The 19,508-nt window shown below is 46.9% G+C and overlaps 1 protein-coding gene across 2 annotated transcripts in view; it reads right to left on the bottom strand.

Annotated features, from left to right (window-relative positions):
• LOC137532512 (NACHT, LRR and PYD domains-containing protein 12-like) overlaps positions 1-19,508 on the bottom strand; it is a 124,298-nt gene that overhangs the window by 28,779 nt on the left and 76,011 nt on the right. For both annotated transcript variants that reach the window (XM_068253087.1, XM_068253097.1), the window contains one exon: positions 9,432-9,596. In XM_068253087.1, coding sequence (XP_068109188.1) covers positions 9,432-9,596 — 165 coding nt within the window. The remainder of the gene's footprint in view (positions 1-9,431; positions 9,597-19,508) is intronic.

Below are 19,508 nucleotides of genomic sequence, written 5' to 3'. Positions count from 1 at the left end.
CCGCCCCAGGGATAGCCTTGTAGGCATTCTTCAGTGGCGTGTAGCAATGATCGAGGGTGTTCAGGCCTCTGGTAGGGCAAGCGTGTTCCAAAAGAGAAGGGTAGTGTGGCACTCCTCCAATCAACAAAGGGGATCTTGTGGGTCAAAGGATACAGGCCAAACGAGCTCCCGCACAGTGAGTCCCAATACACAATCATGCACAAAATAGCCACTGACGTGTGCTCCGTGTAGTACATACAGGAAGAAAGGTAACCATGGATCGTTGTCAACAAAGGAAAAGATCGGGCACCATCCGTCATTCAGCTTATTTATTACGTAGACATAACATGTGCGGCATAGGACATGGTACATATCACCTGTAGATCATGGCGACATCTGTGCGGGGTGGAGGTGGGTGCTCAGGGCTGTAGAAAGGTCGGCGACGGCCGTTTCGCGTCCACCAGGACGCTTGGTCACGCTGCGTTCCACAAAAATGGCCGCCGAGGCACTTCCGGTATAAGACGGGGTTAAGCCCCGCCCCTTCCGGTCGTGCGCCGGTGCCAAAATAAGGAGTCCATTGGTCGGCAGTAGAGGAAGGCCGGGATCCCATTGCGCATGCGGAGCAAAACTACGCATAGTAGGTGCGACCTCGAGGTCGCACTGATGACCAATAAAAAGTTCTTCTAAGGTCATCTGGCAAAGGCGTCTCGAATTGCGCGACGCCGCCCTACTACAAGCGTAATATGAGGTCACATGACCCCTGGGTATGCCAAAGTAGTACATCCCTATTCAGCTCCGAACACAAAAACACGCATGGGATCCGAGCACCATCTAGTGGCCGTTACAGATAGTACACCACATTGTGAACGTGAATACATAAAAAGTGGTAACTAAAATCAATGAACCAGGACGTTGTCTCCAGGAGACCATATGCTACTATCCTTAATTATTACTAGACTACCCTAGGCATCAAAAAATGTATACATATACATACATCTCACTTAAACATTATACATATAAAATTCAGCTCGATATTATTTGCCGAAGCTCAACAAAAGGGGGGGACCACGTGTGCAACCCGACAATATAAATTAAGGTCTAGCAACAGGAGGGTATGGGAGAAGGGAGGGAGGAGAGCAAAAAGGGATTCTTTCATAGAGAGAGGAGCCAATACCTTGGCATCCAAAAAATCCACATAATGTGAATCCAAGATCACATAAGGAAATTTACATATATACACATACAAATATAAACAGGGGCAGACAAGATCCACCTCCAATCTGGGCACCCCTTGGTGGATTGGGGTGACCAGGGATAAGTACACAGGGGAGGCCCCCAGCCCGCGCGGACGGCCCCCAGTAAAACCGGGGGCGGTGGACCCCACACACTGGCACCCCGAGTGGATCCCCCAAGCCAACCCCAAAGGGCCGACACCGGCCCCCCAATGGGAAGAAGAAAAGGGGGAAATAGGCCCACTCAAATTTCGGTGTTGCCATCCCATTCCGGGGTTGCCCATGTGTGTATAGGGCAAAATCGCCCGAGGTCCCATAAGATCGCCGGGAGGCAAGTAACAGGCTGAGCACCCTCCCCGTGGGGAACCCATCCACAGAAGTGCGGGGCACGCCAAAACACCTCAGGGGTCCAGCATACAAGAGAGTTCTATCTTGTCATTCAGGCCAAGGGGGTCCATGGCGTTGGTTTGCAATATCAACCATGTCTCCCTCCTCAATAACATTCTCTCTCTATCACCCCCTCGTCTCTGGGGTTCGACCCTCTCAAGTACCGCAAACCTAAGACCTCTTACATTCCCACCATGTGCCTCATTCATATGAGTCACAAAACGGGTACCACTCTTCCCAGATTTAACTGAACTTAAGTGCTCCCCCATTCTGACCTTCAATGGGCGTGTTGTTTGGCCTATATAATAGCGTCCACAGGGACAGAACATCACATAGACGACGAAGTCAGTTGTACATGAAAAGAACGCCCTGGCCCGAAAAGTTTCCTTGCCCACCTGGATGTTCTTTTGGAGCAACATATGGGAACAGTGGACACAATGTCCGCATTTAAAATTTCCCTTCGGGATATTTCTGTTCAGCCACGTCGTTCTTACAGGGGAGACAAACTCACTCCTAGTAAGCATATTTCTCAAGGAGGGGGCACGTCTAAAGGCTACTCGTGGTAATCCTCCTACTTTACTCGACAGATCAGAATCTTTCTCAATGCATTCCCAATGTTTAAAGATGGTCTTCCTGATCCTATCTGCCATAGGGGAAAAGTCAAATGTAAAAGTCATCCTCCTTTCGTCCTGCCCCACCTTTCCCCTAGGAGTTAGAAGCTCCAGCCTATCCTGTTCTCTCGCTCGCTGTCTCATTACCCCCAACTGTATAGGGTCATATCCTCTCCTGATAAACCTCTCGGTCATATCACTAGCTTGCCTGTCAAAGTCCGACATCTTTTTGTTATTCCTCTTAAGTCTTAAATATTGGCCATATGGGATCGCCCTTACAACATGCTTAGGGTGGAAGCTACTAGCGTGTAGAATCGCATTAGTGGCAGTCGGTTTCCTGTAGCCCTTACTGTAGATCCCATCGTCCCATATCATCAATTTAAGATCCAGAAACGTGACCTCCATATGGCCTACTTCTGCTGTAAATTCCATGTTAATTTCATTAGTGTTCAAATACTCCAAGAACAAGTGAAAATCACGCTCAGACCCCGACCACACCACCAGGACGTCGTCCACGTACCTCGACCATTGTCTGACGCTTCCCCGAAACGGATTGTTCTCGGAGAAAACAGCAGACTCCTCCCACGCCCCCAGGAAGAGGTTCGCAAAGGAACACGCCACAGGGGTCCCCATCCCTGGTCACCCCAATCCACCAAGGGGTGCCCAGATTGGAGGTGGATCTTGTCTGCCCCTGTTTATATTTGTATGTGTATATATGTAAATTTCCTTATGTGATCTTGGATTCACATTATGTGGATTTTTTGGATGCCAAGGTATTGGCTCCTCTCTCTATGAAAGAATCCCTTTTTGCTCTCCTCCCTCCCTTCTCCCATACCCTCCTGTTGCTAGACCTTAATTTATATTGTCGGGTTGCACACGTGGTCCCCCCCTTTTGTTGAGCTTCGGTAAATAATATCGAGCTGAATTTTATATGTATAATGTTTAAGTGAGATGTATGTATATGTATACATTTTTTGATGCCTAGGGTAGTCTAGTAATAATTAAGGATAGTAGCATATGGTCTCCTGGAGACAACGTCCTGGTTCATTGATTTTAGTTACCACTTTTTATGTATTCACGTTCACAATGTGGTGTACTATCTGTAACGGCCACTAGATGGTGCTCGGATCCCATGCGTGTTTTTGTGTTCGGAGCTGAATAGGGATGTACTACTTTGGCATACCCAGGGGTCATGTGACCTCATATTACGCTTGTAGTAGGGCGGTGTCACGCAATTCGAGACGCCTTTGCCAGATGACCTTAGAAGAACTTTTTATTGGTCATCAGTGCGACCTCGAGGTCGCACCTACTATGCGTAGTTTTGCTCCGCATGCGCAATGGGATCCCGGCCTTCCTCTACTGCCGACCAATGGACTCCTTATTTTGGCACCGGCGCACGACCGGAAGGGGCGGGGCTTAACCCCGTCTTATACCGGAAGTGCCTCGGCGGCCATTTTTGTGGAACGCAGCGTGACCAAGCGTCCTGGTGGACGCGAAACGGCCGTCGCCGACCTTTCTACAGCCCTGAGCACCCACCTCCACCCCGCACAGATGTCGCCATGATCTACAGGTGATATGTACCATGTCCTATGCCGCACATGTTATGTCTACGTAATAAATAAGCTGAATGACGGATGGTGCCCGATCTTTTCCTTTGTTGACAACGATCTCTGGTAGGGCAAGCCACATGCTGATGGTAGCGTGGCAGCTCTTGTCAAAGGTTTGCCCTGTTGAAGTCCCCCATGACTATGAACAGTGAGTCTGGGAGGGATATTTCCCACTGCGAGATGGTGTCGCTGAGGGTATTCAGGGCAGATTTGGCGTCGGCATCAGGGGGAATATACACTCCGACAAGGACATAGGAGGAGAACTCCCGTGGTGAGTATGCTGGCCTGCAGTTCACGAGTAGAAGTTCTAGGTCTGGGGAGCACATCCTGTCAAGTACTGGTGGGGTGGGGCACCATGAGGAGCTGACGTAGAAGCAGATGCCACCGCCTCTTTTCTTCCCAGAGAGGGAAGGGTCATGGTCTCCCGGTATGAGGCTAAAGCCTGGAAGGTGTAGGGCGTTCTCCGGGATGTTCTCATGTAGCCAAGTCTCTGTGAAGCAGAGTACTGGGGTGTTCCTCCCGAGCTCCCACCTGCCACAGAGGAGATGTATTTCGTCCAGATTGTTAGGGAGAGAGCGGACATTTGCCAGGAGTACCGAGGGGATGGCTGACCTCAAGCCCCTCTTCTTGAGTCTCACGCGGGCCCCAGCTCGACAGCCCCTTCGCCGCCAGCCTGCACCGGGCCAAGGAGCGGAGTCCAGGACTTGCTGTATGTAGTTCTGGACCTGGTTTTGCAGGAGATTGACCCCAGGGAGTGGTGGGCCGCAATGTTCCCACCGCAGAAGTTGAATTAGGTTTCTCTTAAGAGCAGTTTATGTTACATTACCCTAAGACAGAGAATACAGCACAAGTAAAGTGCAACTCAGTAGGAAGAAGATTTAGTAAAGGAAGTAGAAGTGAAGCTCCCTTGGTCTGTCCGTTTCTTAGAAACAGGCAGCCGACCCCACCCGGGAGTTGTACCCAGAGTGTGTCTTGTCTGTCACAGTGGCATTCCTACCATAGGGCGGCATGGGGCGCCCCGCACCGGGTGTCGGGCGCCCCAGGGGGTGTCACCAAGGCCTCCCACAGAGGCCTGTGCACTGTGCAGGCAGGACAGGAGGGGGAAGCAACCCGGAAAGGAGGGGTGGCGGGGAAAGCAGCGGGGAGGGGGGCCGGACCCCCCACCTCCCTCACCTGGGTCCCCTCCTTCTGGCGCTTCCCCCTCCTAATTAGCAGCAGTTTGATGAGCGGGCGGAGAAGACTTACTCACCTACTTCCTGCGTTCCAGGCGATGGCGCATAGCGTCATTGTCACCTGACGCTGGTCTCCACCTTCTCCACCGCCCACTGTGCTTCCTGATTTGCGGAAGCACAGTGAGCGACAGAGAGACCAGCGTCACGTGAGGATAACGTTATGCGCCATCGCTACACTGGGGGCACCTATGCTACACTGGGGGCACCTATGCTACACTGGGGGCCACTATGCTACACTGGGGGCCACTATGCTACACTGGGGGCCACTATGCTACACTGGGGGCACCTATGCTACACTGGGGGCACCTATGCTACACTGGGGGCACCTATGCTACACTGGGGGCCACTATGCTACACTGGGGGCCACTATGCTACACTGGGGGCACCTATGCTACACTGGGGGCAACTATGCTACACTGGGGGCCACTATGCTACACTGGGGGCACCTATGCTACACTGGGGGCCACTATGCTACACTGGGGGCACCTATGCTACACTGGGGGCCACTATGCTACACTGGGGGCACCTATGATACACTGGGGGCACCTATGCTACACTGGGGGCCACTATGCTACACTGGGGGCACCTATGCTACACTGGGGGCCACTATGCTACACTGGGGGCCACTATGCTACACTGGGGGCACCTATGCTACACTGGGGGCACCTATGCTACACTGGGGGCCACTATGCTACACTGGGGGCACCTATGCTACACTGGGGGCACCTATGCTACACTGGGGCTACTATGCTACACTGGGGCCACTATGCTACACTAAACTATACTGGGGCCACTATGCTATACTGGGGCAACTATACTAGCTATACTGGGGCAGTGGCGGTGCCAGGGGGGTGGTTTGGGTGCTGAAGCACCCCCTAATATTGTCCAAGCACCCCCAGCGTGAACTGATTTTCGGCGTATAATAGACGCTGTGTCAGTTCACTGACAGCAGCAGCCCGCAGCTCCAACAGCGGCAGAGCAGGGCTACAGTAAAATGGCGTCCGAAGCCCTGCTCTGGAGACTGAGTCTGCAATGCAGGGCTTCGGTTGCCATTTTCCCGTAGCCCTGCTCTCAGCACGGGAGTTTCAGTTGCTGGCTGGCTGGCTGCAGAGGATCGTGGGAGCTGCGCGCCGGACGGAGGCCGGGACAGGAGGTCTGCTGCTGCTTCAGGTGAGTAAATTTTTATTTAATTTATATTAGCAGGTGTATCGACTGTTCTGGCCAGGTCTGCTACATGATTGAAGTGTTTTCTGGCCAGGTTGGCCACATGATTGCATATATTTTCTGGGCAAATCTGCCAACTTGATTGCATGTATTTTCAACATGATTGCATGTATTTTCTGGGCAAATTTGCCAACATGATTGCATGTATTTTCTGGGCAAATCTGCCGACATGATTGCATGTATTTTCTGGGCAAATCTGCCGACATGATGGAACGTGTTTTTTGGCCAAATCTGCCGACATGATTGAACGTGTTTTTTGGGCAAATCTGCCGACATGATTGAACTATTTTCTGGTCAAATCTATTCACATTACGTGTATTTTCTTGAGAAAACCTGAACAATTATGTGAATTTTCTGGGGAAAGGCCCACTGTCTTTGTGTTGCACTTTTAAGGGGAACCCGAGGTGAGAATAATATTGGGCTGCCATATTTATCTCCTTTTAAGGAATACCAGCTGCCTGGCTGCTGTGCTGGTCCTCTGCATCTAATTCTTTCAACCATAGACCCTGAATAAGCATGCAGCAGGTCAGGGGTTTCTGACAATATTGTCAGAACTGACAAGATTAGCTGCATGATTGTTTCTGGTGTAATTCAGTTCACTACTGCAGCCAAATAGATCAGCAGGGCTGCCTATTGTTTAAAAGGAAATGAATATGGCAGCCTCCATATCACTCTTATCCCGGGTTCACTTTAAATTAGTAAGCTCTGCCCTCATCCGGTCATGGCCACGCCCATGCGCGCCGCATGTTATAGCCGCACCCATTTTTTGTTAGCTATACTGGTGCCACTATACTATACTAAGGACAACTTTAGGGGGGGGGGGGAGGGGAGCGAGCCTACACCTAGCATTACCCGCCGTGTCACGTTTAGCATGCCACATTTGCTGGTTTTTTTTTTTAATGGGGGGGGGGGGGGGGGTCTTTTTAATACCCAGCACCGGGTGTCAAATGCCCTAGGTACGCCACTGGTCTGTCAATCACAACTAGGAGACCACATGAGGTGGTTATTGGCCATTGTGGTCATGTGGTTGATAAGACACACTGCGCATGCCCCGGGATCTATACCAAATTCAAACCTCTGGTGGCCTGCACCCTCCATTCCAGGAAAGGGATTGTTGTCTGTTCCGGCTGAGTTTTGTTTATACTAAGCAGTCCTACACAGACTTAATGTCTGGGCACAGGGAAAATAAGCTGTTCTGTGTTCTTCATGAGATATAAGCAAAATGTTCCTAAACTTTAAGAATTGTAGCCTCTTAGAATGTCTTTAAATAAGAACCCTGTATATACAGTATCTGACTAAACCATGGTTCTCTAACACTAATAAGGGATTCTACATTGCAAGAATCCAATCCCTAAGATTATATCTTACATAGGTAAAGTGAAGAATGAGTGGTACTGGTTGGTGAATGCATGATGATCTGTGAAGTTTTGCATGTGTGTCCTTATGGTGGCACTGCTGACTGGACAATATATATTAAATATAGACTAAAGGTGGCCATACACTGGTCGTTTTGCCATCAGATTCGACCAACAGATAGATCCCTCTCTGATCGAATCTGATCAGAGAGGGATCGTATGGCTACCTTTACAGCAAACAGATTGTGAACCGATTTCAGGCTGAAACCGTTCACAATCTGTTGTGGTGGTGCTGCCGCCGCTTCACCCCGCCCGCCGTATACATTACCTGCTCCGCCAGCGCGACTCCAGTCCCCCGGTCACCGCTGCTCTGTCTGCGCTCTACTGTTTAAACTTCCTGCCGGGCTAGAAGAAGTGAGGCATGCCGGACCTGGAGACCAGAGCGCAGACAGAGCAGCGGTGACCGGGAGACTGGAGTTGCGCCGGCGGAGCAGGTAATGTATGCGGGCTCTATTGCGTCGGTCGTCGGGCACTCGAACGCCGCTAGCGATGCGCTCTTTACCCGCGGGTGATCGACGGTTATTTTCCGCACGGCGCCATCAACGGGATCGGACGAAATGGATCGAAATTCGGCGTGTAGCGTGAACGATTGGCAGCAGATTCGATCCCAGTGATCGAATCTGCTGTTGAAACGGGCGCAAATCGGGCCAGTGTATGGCCAGCTTTAATATTGTTTAAGCTACTGACCATCTCTGACCGAGACCCGGGCAGCATATTGCCCTCACAGCTGATAGACCCAAGACAGCACTTTAAAGTCAGGACAGCAGAATATCCCACAATAAACTAGAAAAGGGTCTAATAGAACCCGGTAGCATTCAGTGCATTGTTTCTGTTTGCCTAGCAGCAGATTTGAAATTCATTGTGAAATTTCCACTTTTTTGTGGTTCAGATTGACCCATTGTAAATCCACAGTCCATCTAACTAATACATCATATTAAAAAAAAAAAAAAAAAAACACTGAATAGGTAGGAAGCTCACTTCCAAGCAGCACCTGCCTTATAAATAATCTGCAGAAGACAGTCAACAAATTAAAGGCACAGTATGTGCATTCAAACTGAAGTGCAAAACTCTGTAAGGGCTGAAATTACCCCAGCAACACCCCAAAATAAAGGGAGACCCTTAACATGATGGGCCTGATTCACTAAACCGTGATAACTCATATCACAGCCGTGCTAGCGTTTTCGTGCGCTATTTCACATTTTGTGTGCGTTTTGTGAGCAATCGCGAATTTGCACCCACAATTGCACACGAAAATTAGCGACTGCATGCGAAAATTCACAATTGCGCACAAAATGTGAAATTGCTTGCGAAAACTTTTCTTTCAATTGCAAAAGCAACCAGTTTTTCAATGGTGTATTGGTTTAACATAGCAAAACCTACTGTTGGCTCTAGATTCTAATTTATCACTCCTATTTGCAAACAGATTTCACTGAAGCTGTAAATTGCATCCCAGAACATAGTTTAGGGGCCATTACCTCTTCAGCTATAGTTACTTTTCTTTCAATTGCAAAAGCAACCAGTTTTTCAATGGTGCATTGGTTTAACAAAGCAAAACCTACTGTTTTGCTATAGTTTAGTGAATCAAGCCCTATAGGTGGGATTCTAGTAATGATAAAAGCAACTTGCATAAAATTTAGTTGCTCTATTTGCATAAATGTGCATTCAGCTGAACTAATGGAGGATGTATTGTGTAGTTTATATTTAATACTTGTTACTTCTGTCCCAGAAGCCCTACCACACTCACCCTAGCTTCTCTATCCGGCTTGTAGTCAGAGCTGCCATCAGGTCACCAAAATTCGGCCCCTCCAGATTGTTATTAGACAGGATAAGTGTCTTCAGGGTGCGGTTATCTTTTATCCCAGTTGCCAGGTGGAGGCAGGAACTGGAGTTTAGTTTATTATCTTCCAGGCTGTATTAAACCAGAACAGTGTTAGTCTATAGTCTATAGTAAGTCTATAGTAAAATATCGGTAGTGTAAATTACAAATATTTTTACAATGGCACCACTGCCCGTACTCATTCTTCATAGTTAAAGTGAACCTGAAGTGACATGTGACATGATGAGATAAACATATACACATAAGATACTAGCCCTACAAAGAAATTATGTGACATTCCTTTTTTGTTTTGCAATATAGGAAGAGTTAAAGGATATGTCCAGGCTCGGAAAAAAATACGCAGTTCCGTCCTCATGACGTCGGCCAGATCATGTGACCTGCGCAGTGGAGCACACAAGAAGCCGACCCGGAAGCTGACCTGGTGAGGTCGGCTTTGCCAGCGGAGGAGGCCGGGAGCCACCGGAGCTGTGGTGTGGGAACAGGACGGCTGCCAGGGGCTGGAGAAGGCCCCAGGAAAGTGGATCTTTATTTTTTTTTTTCGAGCCTGGACATATCCTTTAAAATGCTTGAGTTGTTATCTATGCAAAAGAGCTTGTCCACAGCTTGTTGAACTCAGTCCCGTTTTCTGCAGAGAAAATAAATGCTTAACCTCCCTGGCGGTAACCCCGAGCTACTCTCTGGCTAGCCGCCGGCAGCTCAATGCAGATCAATGGCGTGCAGCTGGCATTTTACTCACCTCCTGGGGGATCCAGACGCAGACAGCCATTCCACTTCCTCTCCACAGAGGTTCTGAATCACTCTGGTGAGATCACCGTCAGCATGGCCAGATTTTAGGCAAGGCCTCATAGGCCATGGCCTAGGGCACCAGGAAAGCAAGGGGAGGGCTGTGGGCAGCAGGAAGGCAGTAGCAGTTAGCCTGCTGAATATTCCTCTTGCTACACAGAGTTTTCACATAGCATTGTGCTGCTACAAACAGCCGGATCTGGCACTAGGGGGATGAAGGGGCAGGGAACGGGCACTTACAGTGATCTCTGAGTTGCCTGTCCCTCACCAAATGTGCCGCTTGCCAAGGAGCCCACAATCTAACATTCTACTCCCTGCCATGTTGGGGGGGGGGGGGTATAAGATGCCGCCGGTCCTGGGGTAGCTGCTGATAGTGGGCCTTGGGCAGTAAAAAGTACAAATCCGGCCCAGGGCCCGTCAGTGATCTCACTATATAGTTACAGCACCTCCTAGAGGATGGAGGGAAAATTGCAGCACTGGAGCACAGGGAGGTGAATAAATGCTGGGGCTGCTGCTGGATTTCTGGCTTTTTTTCCTGGTTTGAGGGTCTTAAATGTTCAGAAAAGACCCTAAAATCCAGAAATAATCATACCGTCAGGGAGGTTAAACAGCCAAGAAACAGTGCGAGACAGCTTGAGATAAGGTTTTACAGCTTAAAGTGAACCTCAAGCGAACCCCCCAAAAAAAGGGTTTAATTTACATGGAGTGTGCCCTTTCCGGGACAAAACCGACCGCAGGGACTCAGTTTCCGTTTTGAGCCAGTCAATGGCGCATGTGCAGGACACTCCCTGGGATGAGATCATGCTCAAGGATGCAGTCGCCAAGAGCCATGCAGGTGCAGTGGTAATCGACTGGCTCAGTTGCCAAAACAAAACTACGGAGGAATCGGTTTGTCCCGGTGTGGGCATAGGGCAGCTGCATGGGGCGGGTAGAAACTCCAGGTAAGTTAAACTTTTTTTTTATTTATTTACTTTAATCCAGAGTGGATTTTTTTTGTTTTTTTTGTTTTTTACTTTGAATTTTTATTGAAATTTTCTCATACAAAAGGTTATAAGACATTGATGTAAATCAGTAATGACAACTGTAGAAACAAAAATTTCAGTCTTACAAGATATACTTGTACAATATCCACCACAGGCCTGTTTCTAGGGGCCGTACAGCCGTGCGGCAGCCCTGAGCGCAGACAGGGAAAGGGCGCGAACTCTCCCTCCCTCTCCCCAGGGGACTGCAGAGTATGTAGCTCAGGGAAGCACTGTATACAGCTACACTGACTGGCCAGGGGGGAAGGGGGGCAATCTCCCCCCAGGCCACCTTTCATTCAGTGATTTAGGGCAGGTCTGCTGTCTGGTGTATTTGGATTTGTTGTAAGGCAATGTGAAACTTGAGGCTAGCTGATAAAAGTGCAATCAGAAGACAGGCAAGCTGGCAAATATACACAGCATGATGCAGAGCTTGCCTGAAGGGTCCGTGGGCAAACATCTGTTTGGTCTCTCCCCATTGCTATAATGACTGCATGTGTGGATAAGGTGTTATACAAGTTGAAAAGTTTTGACAGTCCCTAGACTCCAGGAGGGCTACTTCCTGACTTGTGTGAGAGACTGGCAGGGACAGGAATCCTATTACAGACAAGTAGCCTCTGTGTGATGTGCAATACAGATAAGCTCTCTGCTCCATCTCAGGCTATTCTCAATTTCTCTCCACTCCTCTCTGGGTTAGTGCACGCCAAAATCGCAATAGGAATCGCTAGCAATTTGTGAGTGTGATTTTGTGAAGCGATTTTTAGAGCTATTTTTTAATGAATTGCTCCAAAAAATGCTACACACTGCATGTAGCATTTTTTGGAGCAATTCATTAAAAAATAGCTCTAAAAATCGCTTCACAAAATCACACTCACAAATAGCTAGCGATTGCTATTGCAATTTTGGCGTGCACTAGCCCAGAGAGAGGAGGAGTGGAAAGAAATTGAGAATAGCCTGAGATGGAGCAGAGAGCTTATCTGTATTGCACATCACACAGAGGCTACTTGCTTGTAATAGGACTCCTGTCCCTGCCAGTCTCTCACACAAGTCAGAAAGTAGCCCTCCTGGAGTCTAGGGACTGTCAAAAACTTTAACTTGTATAACACCTTATCCACACATGCAGTCATAATAACAATAGGGAGAGACCAGACAGATGTTTGCCCACGGACCCTCCAGGCAAGCTCTGCATCATGCTGTGTATATTTACAAGCTTGCCTGTCCTCTGATTGCACTTTTATCAGCTAGCCTCAAGTTTCACATTGCCTTACAACAACATACCTGAATACACCAGACACCAGACCAGCCCTAAATCACTGAATAAAAGGCGGCCTGGGGGGAGATTGCCCCCCTTCCCCCTGGCTAGTCCGCCCCTGAACTATACTGGATACCTATACTGGAGGGGGGCGCAATTTTTACACGCTCGCACTGGGTGCATTTTAGCCTAGAAACTGCCCTGATCCAACATATAAGAGGACACATTTGTAATAACCAGGATTATGTTGGATTTGATAGAGCAGAGAAAGATGTAGACCAATATTAAACGATAAACAATAACCTTAAACCATAAACAGTAACAAGTAAATTGGTCTAATAAGGCAATTTAGAATAACACCTGCAATGCACTCTTATTATAGTATACTAGTATACTAGCTGATGACCCGGCATTACCCGGGTATGTATTTGGCTGGTGTTGGCTCTGCCCACTTTTTCTAACCCATAAACACTAAATGATCTACTTTGTGAGCTTTGGGGTCCTTGGCATCAATAATTTGTATTTTCCCACTTAAATGAAATAAATCGGATTAGCTGCTTGTGGCTCCACCCCCTTTTCTGAATTTCAACCGTAATGACCGACTGTACCAGGTTTGAGGCTTGTGCCATTAACAGTGCAAGAATGGCAGCAATTTAAATATTCCCCTTTAAAATCAATAGGTGAATTTTGATTGGCTTTTGTAGGCTCCACCCACTGTCTTGAATATTAATCCCAGTCACCCAGTGACCAACTGTGCAAAATTTGAGAACCTTGCCATTAACAGTCTAAGATTGGCTGCAGTTTATTTTTTCTCATAAAAAAAAAATAGTTGTTGGCTCCACCAACTGTTTCTAACCTTGACGCACAGTCACTCAATAACAAAGTTTGTGAGCTTTCGGGTTCCTTGGCATAAAAAATGTGTGAATGGAAGCAGTTTATCCAGCAAAGAAATCTAATTGGCAGTTTGTGGCTCCGCCTCTTTAGTGAATTTAAACCCCAGTGACCAACTGTAGCACATTTGAAGCCTCTCCCCTTAACAGTGTAAGAATGGCAGCAGTTTCAATATTCCCCTTGGAAATCAATAGGTTAATTTTGATTGGCTGCTGTAGGCTCCACCCACTTTCCTGAATATTTACCCCAGTCCGCCAGTGGCCAACTCTGTCAAGTTTGAGAACCCTGCCATTAACAGTGTAAAAATAGCTGCAGTTTATTTTTTCTCATGTTAAAAAATAAGTTGTTGGCTCCACCCACTTTCTAACCTTGACACACAGTCACTCAATTACCAAGTTAGTGAGCTTTGTGGTTCTCGGCATCAATAATTTAAATTTTTCCACTGAAATGAAACAAATCTGATTGTCTGATTGTGGCTCTGCCTCCTTTTCATAATTAGAACCCCAGTCACCCAGTGACTGACTGTACCAGATTTGAGGCCTCTGCCATTAAGAGGGTAAGAATGGCAGCTGTTGAAATATTCCCCTTGAAAATCAAACTGTGAATTTTGATTGGCTGTTGTAGGCTCCACCCACTTTCCTGAATATTATTCCCAGTCAACCAGTGACCAACTGTGTCAAGTTTGAGAACCCTGCCATTAATAGTGCAAGAATTGCTGCAGTTTATATTTTTCCATGTAAAAAATGTAGTTGTTGGCTCCATTAAGAGTGTAAGTTGTTTGCCATTAACAGTGTAAGAATGGGAGCAATGTAAATATTCCCCTTGAAAATCAATAGGTGAATTTGAATTGGCTGTTGTAGGCTCTGCCCACTTTCTGAATTGTAAGCCCAGTTACCCAGTGACCAAATGTGCAAAGTTTGAGAATCCTGCCATTAACAGTCTAAGAATAGCTGCAGTTTATATTTTCCCAAAGAAATTTGTTTTAGGCGTAACATGTTTGCTTAACCAGTTCCCTACCCTGGGGTTTTCCCCCTAAAAAACCTAAGCAATTTTCTACATTTCACAGGTCTCCCATTCATTAGCCCATAACTTTAACAGTACTTATCACAAATAAATGATCTATACCTTGTTTTTTTTGCTACCAATTAGGCTTTCTCTAGGTGGTACTTTTTGCTAAATATTATTTTACTTTGAATGCATTTTAAAGGGAATAAGGAGAAAAAAATGAAAAAAGTCATTATTTCTCAGTTTTCAGGCATTACCGTTTAAAAATAAAATAAAAAGTATTACTGTAGATCAAGCCCACAAATTTTATTAGTCCATATGTCCTGTTTATTTCAACATTTAAATTATCTTCCTAGTACAAAGTATGGCGACAATATAATATTTGTAAATAAAGGTGTATTTTTTTAATTTTTTTTCTTTGCACTTTACTAGCAATTACAAGCCGTATACGCCAAAATAACAGTAATATACCCTAACGGCATACATATCTAAACTGCTAAGTCCATTTATTAGCCCCCACCCCCATAGTTAGCAAGATGTGCCCCTTTATTACCCTCCACCCCCCATAGATAGCCAGGTGTGCACCTTTATTCACCCCCACCCCCCATAGATAGCCCGGTGTGCCCCTTTATCTTCCCCCCATTATAGACTGCCAGATGTGCCCCTTATTAGCCCCTCCACCATAAAAATCCCAGATGTGACCCTTTATTAGCCAGATTCGCCCCTTTGTCCCCCTACCCCCATTGATAGTCAGGTTTGCCCCTTTGTTCTTCTCCTCCAATAGGTAATCAGATGTACCCTCTATTCCACCTCCCCCCCATGGATAGCCAGGTGTCCCCCTTTATCCCCCCAGTATAGCCAGATGTGCCCCTTATCAGCCCCTCTCCCAGTATAAAAGATATATATGTGCCCCTTTGACCCCCCATAGACCCCCAGGTGTGCCACTGTATTCTCCCCACCCCTCTCCATAGATAATCAGATGTGTCCCTTTGTCATTGCCCCCCCCCCCATATATAGCCAGGTGAGCCCCTTTGCCCCCATAGATAGCCGAGTGTGCCCCTTTGCCCCCCTCCCCATAGATGGCCATGATCCTGCCCCCTCTCCCCCTTAGATAGCCCTCAGCCATTATGCCCCCTTCCCCTCCATGCTGTGATAGAGCAAGCAGCATGGAGGATTAGCATGTAAACAGCTCACCTTGCCTCGTTCCAGCGCGATCAGCCTCCCCTCCGTGCATTACCACTGCCTGTGTCAATATGTCGAATGGATCGGGTCCCGGCTTGATGACGTCATCAAGCCGGGACCCAATCCATTTGGCATAATGACACAGGCAGCGGTGATGCACGGAGGGGAGGCTGATCATGCTGGAACGAGGTGAGGTATGTTGTTTACATGCAAATCCTCCATGCTGCCCGATCGCAGCATGGAAGAAGAAGGTGGGTGGGGGGAATGCTGAATAACAGGGGATCGGGCAGGGGGTTGGAGGATCGGACCTCCGGGAGGGCATCCTTAATTAGTGTAGTTAGAGGGAGGGGGTTAATGAGCTCAGACGCGTGCTAGCACGCGTATTGTGCTCATTAAAGGGAACTGACTTATATTCACGTCATGTGGCTTTCAAGAGCCACTTACAATGATGTGAATATACTGTATGTAGGATGTGAAATGGTTAAAGGGACATAGGGGGACGCAAGAGGCAGAAGCAGTTGCTTTTTCTTCTGGGGAGAGGAATCAATCGGGCACCATGTACCAATTGATTCCTGGGCTAACGATCCGCGGCCGGGAGCGCGCGTGCACGCACGCATGCGATCAGCCGTGGGCACACACATGGCCTTCTGGACATAGCTTCTACACCCAGTAGGCTTAAATGGTTAATCTCAGTCACACTGTGGCCAACTCAAGTTTGAAAACCCTGCGATTAACAGTGTAAGAATGGCTGGAGTTTACATTTTCCCATATAAAATGAATGGCTGAAATTTGATTGGCTGTTTTATGCTCCGCCCACTTTTCCTGGACTTGTAACCTCGGTCACCAAGTGACCAACTGTGCCAAGTGTGGGGACTCTGGCTTGATTACGGTGAGAATGGCAGCCTTTTACATTTTTTCCATTGACTTGAATGGGTGCAATCTGATTGGCTGTTTGTAGCTCCGCCCAGGTGTGCAGGGGGGACGCGAGACCCCCAGAAAATATCATCCCAGGTAGTAAGGGATCAGTATACCAAGTTTCGTTCAAATCGGTCAAGCCATTTTCGAGTGATCGCGGCACATACACACATACATATACATATATATATATAAAACATAAACTCTGACTATTGGATGGATAATAGTAAATGTTAATAGTGAAAACCTCTGAGCCTGAACGCCAAATTTAAGTTGAGATGAGCTAGATTTAAAATATGGTCTAAATGAGGGGCCGAACATTCCTTCCAATTGAATACTATTAAGTGTCTTGTCACACATAAAAGCAGTGTTGATCGGATACCTCATTATCCTATTCGAGTTTGGTTGAATTCGGATAGTAAACTATCCGAATTCGATCGAAGTTCGATATTCGAGTTAATCGAATATCCGATTCGAACTCGGATATCCGACGTCACTATCCGAGTCTGTATTCGAGTAAAATATTGGAGCTGGCCTTAAATATCTTTTAAAACTTGTATTGGAGGTCAATGATCCATGAAACCACCTTTTTTATGAAGAAAAACATCAAGTGATTATGTGGTGATGTAGTAGTTATAAAAAAGGTATCAAAAATAGTAAATTAACTTCATGAAAAGTGTTTGCATGAGAAGGTGTGTCCAAAATGGTTGTAAGTTGGAAGTCTTCATTTACGTCGTCTTCTTCTTCTTCTTCTATATCTTCTTCTTCTTCCATATCTTCTTCTACTCGAATCTTCTTCATCTTTTTCTTCTTCTATATCTTCTTCTACTCGAATCTTCTTCATCTTTTTCTTCTTCTATATCTTCTTCTACTCGAATCTTCTTCATCCTTTTCTTCTTCTACTCGAATCTTATTCATCTTCTTCTTCTTCTATATATTCTTCTACTCGAATCTTCTTCATCTTTTTCTTCTTTTATATCTTCTTCTACTCTAATCTTCTTCATCTTTTTCTTCTTCTATATCTTCTTCTACTCGAATCTTCTACATCTTTTTCTTCTTCTATATCTTCTTCTACTCGAATCTTCTTCATCTTTTTCTATATCTTCTTCTTCTTCTATGTCTTCTTCTACTCGAATCTTCTTTATCTTCTTCTATATCTTCTTCTTCTCGAATCTTCTTCATCTTCTTCTATATCTTCTTCTACTCGAATCTTCTTCTATATCTTCTTCTACTAGAATCTTCTTCTTCTTCTTCTATATCTTCTTCATCTTCTTCTTCTATATCTTCTTCTTCTATATCTTCTTCTTCTTCTTCTATATCTTCTTCTTCTATATCTTCTTCTTCTTCTTCTATATATTTTTCTTCTATATCTTCTATTATATCTTCTTCTTCTTCTTCCTCTTCTTCTCTATCATTATAAAATGTGTCTTGGTTTTCCTTTCTTTTGTAATATTTTCTTTTACTTCATTTGTGGAAATATTTTATTTTAACAACACCATAGTTTGTGTTGTTGGCATAATAGTACTAGTGGCACATTGCAAGCCACAGCGCCTTTTTCTGTGTATCCTGGCGGCGGTAAAACACAGACATCAGCAGGAGAAGGAAGTAGTTGCAGCTATTGTAGTGTGGTAATAGCTGGTAGGAGAGTGGGAAGCAGCAGAAAATAGTTCTTCTTCTGTTCTCCCTCGCAGTGGTAGCAGCACACAGACAGCAGAAGCTCAATGCAGCTACAGGAGGAGGAGTAGTGTGTGTCAGGCAGTGTGATGTGACTGCTGACATAATAGGCCCTGGTTCCTAGCGGTGGTACCAGGGCCGTAAATTAACATCATGAGGTTCCAGACAGCGGTCGTGAAGCCCACATTGTGTCCAATACACAATTGGGACAGCACAGTTTTCAACCCGGACTCCTCTAAAATAATTAATTATTTATTTTTTTTCAAAATAATGCAGCTATTTGTGAGCGTAAATAGCTGGTGGCGCATGGGCAGCAGCACCTTGTAATGTGTTCCCTGGCAGTGGAGACACAGACAGCAGGAGGAAATACAGCAGCAGGCAGCGCGAGGAGGATGAGTGTGTGGCAGACTGGCAGCAGGCAGCAAGAGGGCAGGCAGCGAGACATAATAGGCCCTGGTTCCTAGCGGTGGTACCAGGGCCGTAAATGAACACCATGAGGTTCCAGACAGCGGTCGTGAAGCCCACATTGTGTCCAATACACAATTGGGACAGCACAGTTTTCAACCCGGACACCTCTAAAATAATACAATTTTTTTTAAAAAAAATATTGCAGCTATTTTTGAGCGTAAATAGCTGGTGGCGAATGGGCAGCAGCACCTTTTAATGTGTTCCCTGGCAGTGGAGACACAATGACAGCAGGAAGAAATACAGCAGCAGCAGCAGGTGTAATGTGCGTGTGCCACTTCATGTCCCCCTCTCACTGACAACATGGGCCAGGAATTCGCCTTCCACCCAAGCCTGGTTAATTTTGAGAAACGTCAGTCTGTCCACAGACTTGTAAGACAGACGAGATCGCTTCTCAGTGACGACTCCACCGGCTGCACTGAAGCAACGCTCTGACAGTACGCTGGAAGGGGGGCAGGAGAGCACTTCCAGGGCGTACTGCGCAAGCTCGCTCCAGATCGGTTCGGCAGGTGCTTGACCCAATACTCCATGGGATCAACAGGGGCAACGCTGTCAAGCCAGCTGAAGGACCCCATGTAGTCAGCCACCATGCGGGTCAAGCGCTGTCTGTGACTGGAGAAGGATGCTGCTGCAGGCACCTCCTCTCTAGTCCCTGGCAGCTCTACACTCATGTAGAGCTCGTTGGTCAGAGACAGCAGGTCTGTGGTGCACGTGCGCTTGCTGCTGGTGGATGCAGGCACCTGCTGCTGCCTCTGTGCTGGCTGGACAGTGGGGGTGGATGGCTGAGGGAAGGCTTCC

Source organism: Hyperolius riggenbachi, chromosome 1 (assembly GCF_040937935.1).
Source record: "Hyperolius riggenbachi isolate aHypRig1 chromosome 1, aHypRig1.pri, whole genome shotgun sequence".
Classification (NCBI taxonomy): domain Eukaryota; kingdom Metazoa; phylum Chordata; class Amphibia; order Anura; family Hyperoliidae; genus Hyperolius; species Hyperolius riggenbachi.
Note: the sequence above shows the minus strand (reverse complement) of the source record. Positions and strands in the feature narration are given on the sequence as shown.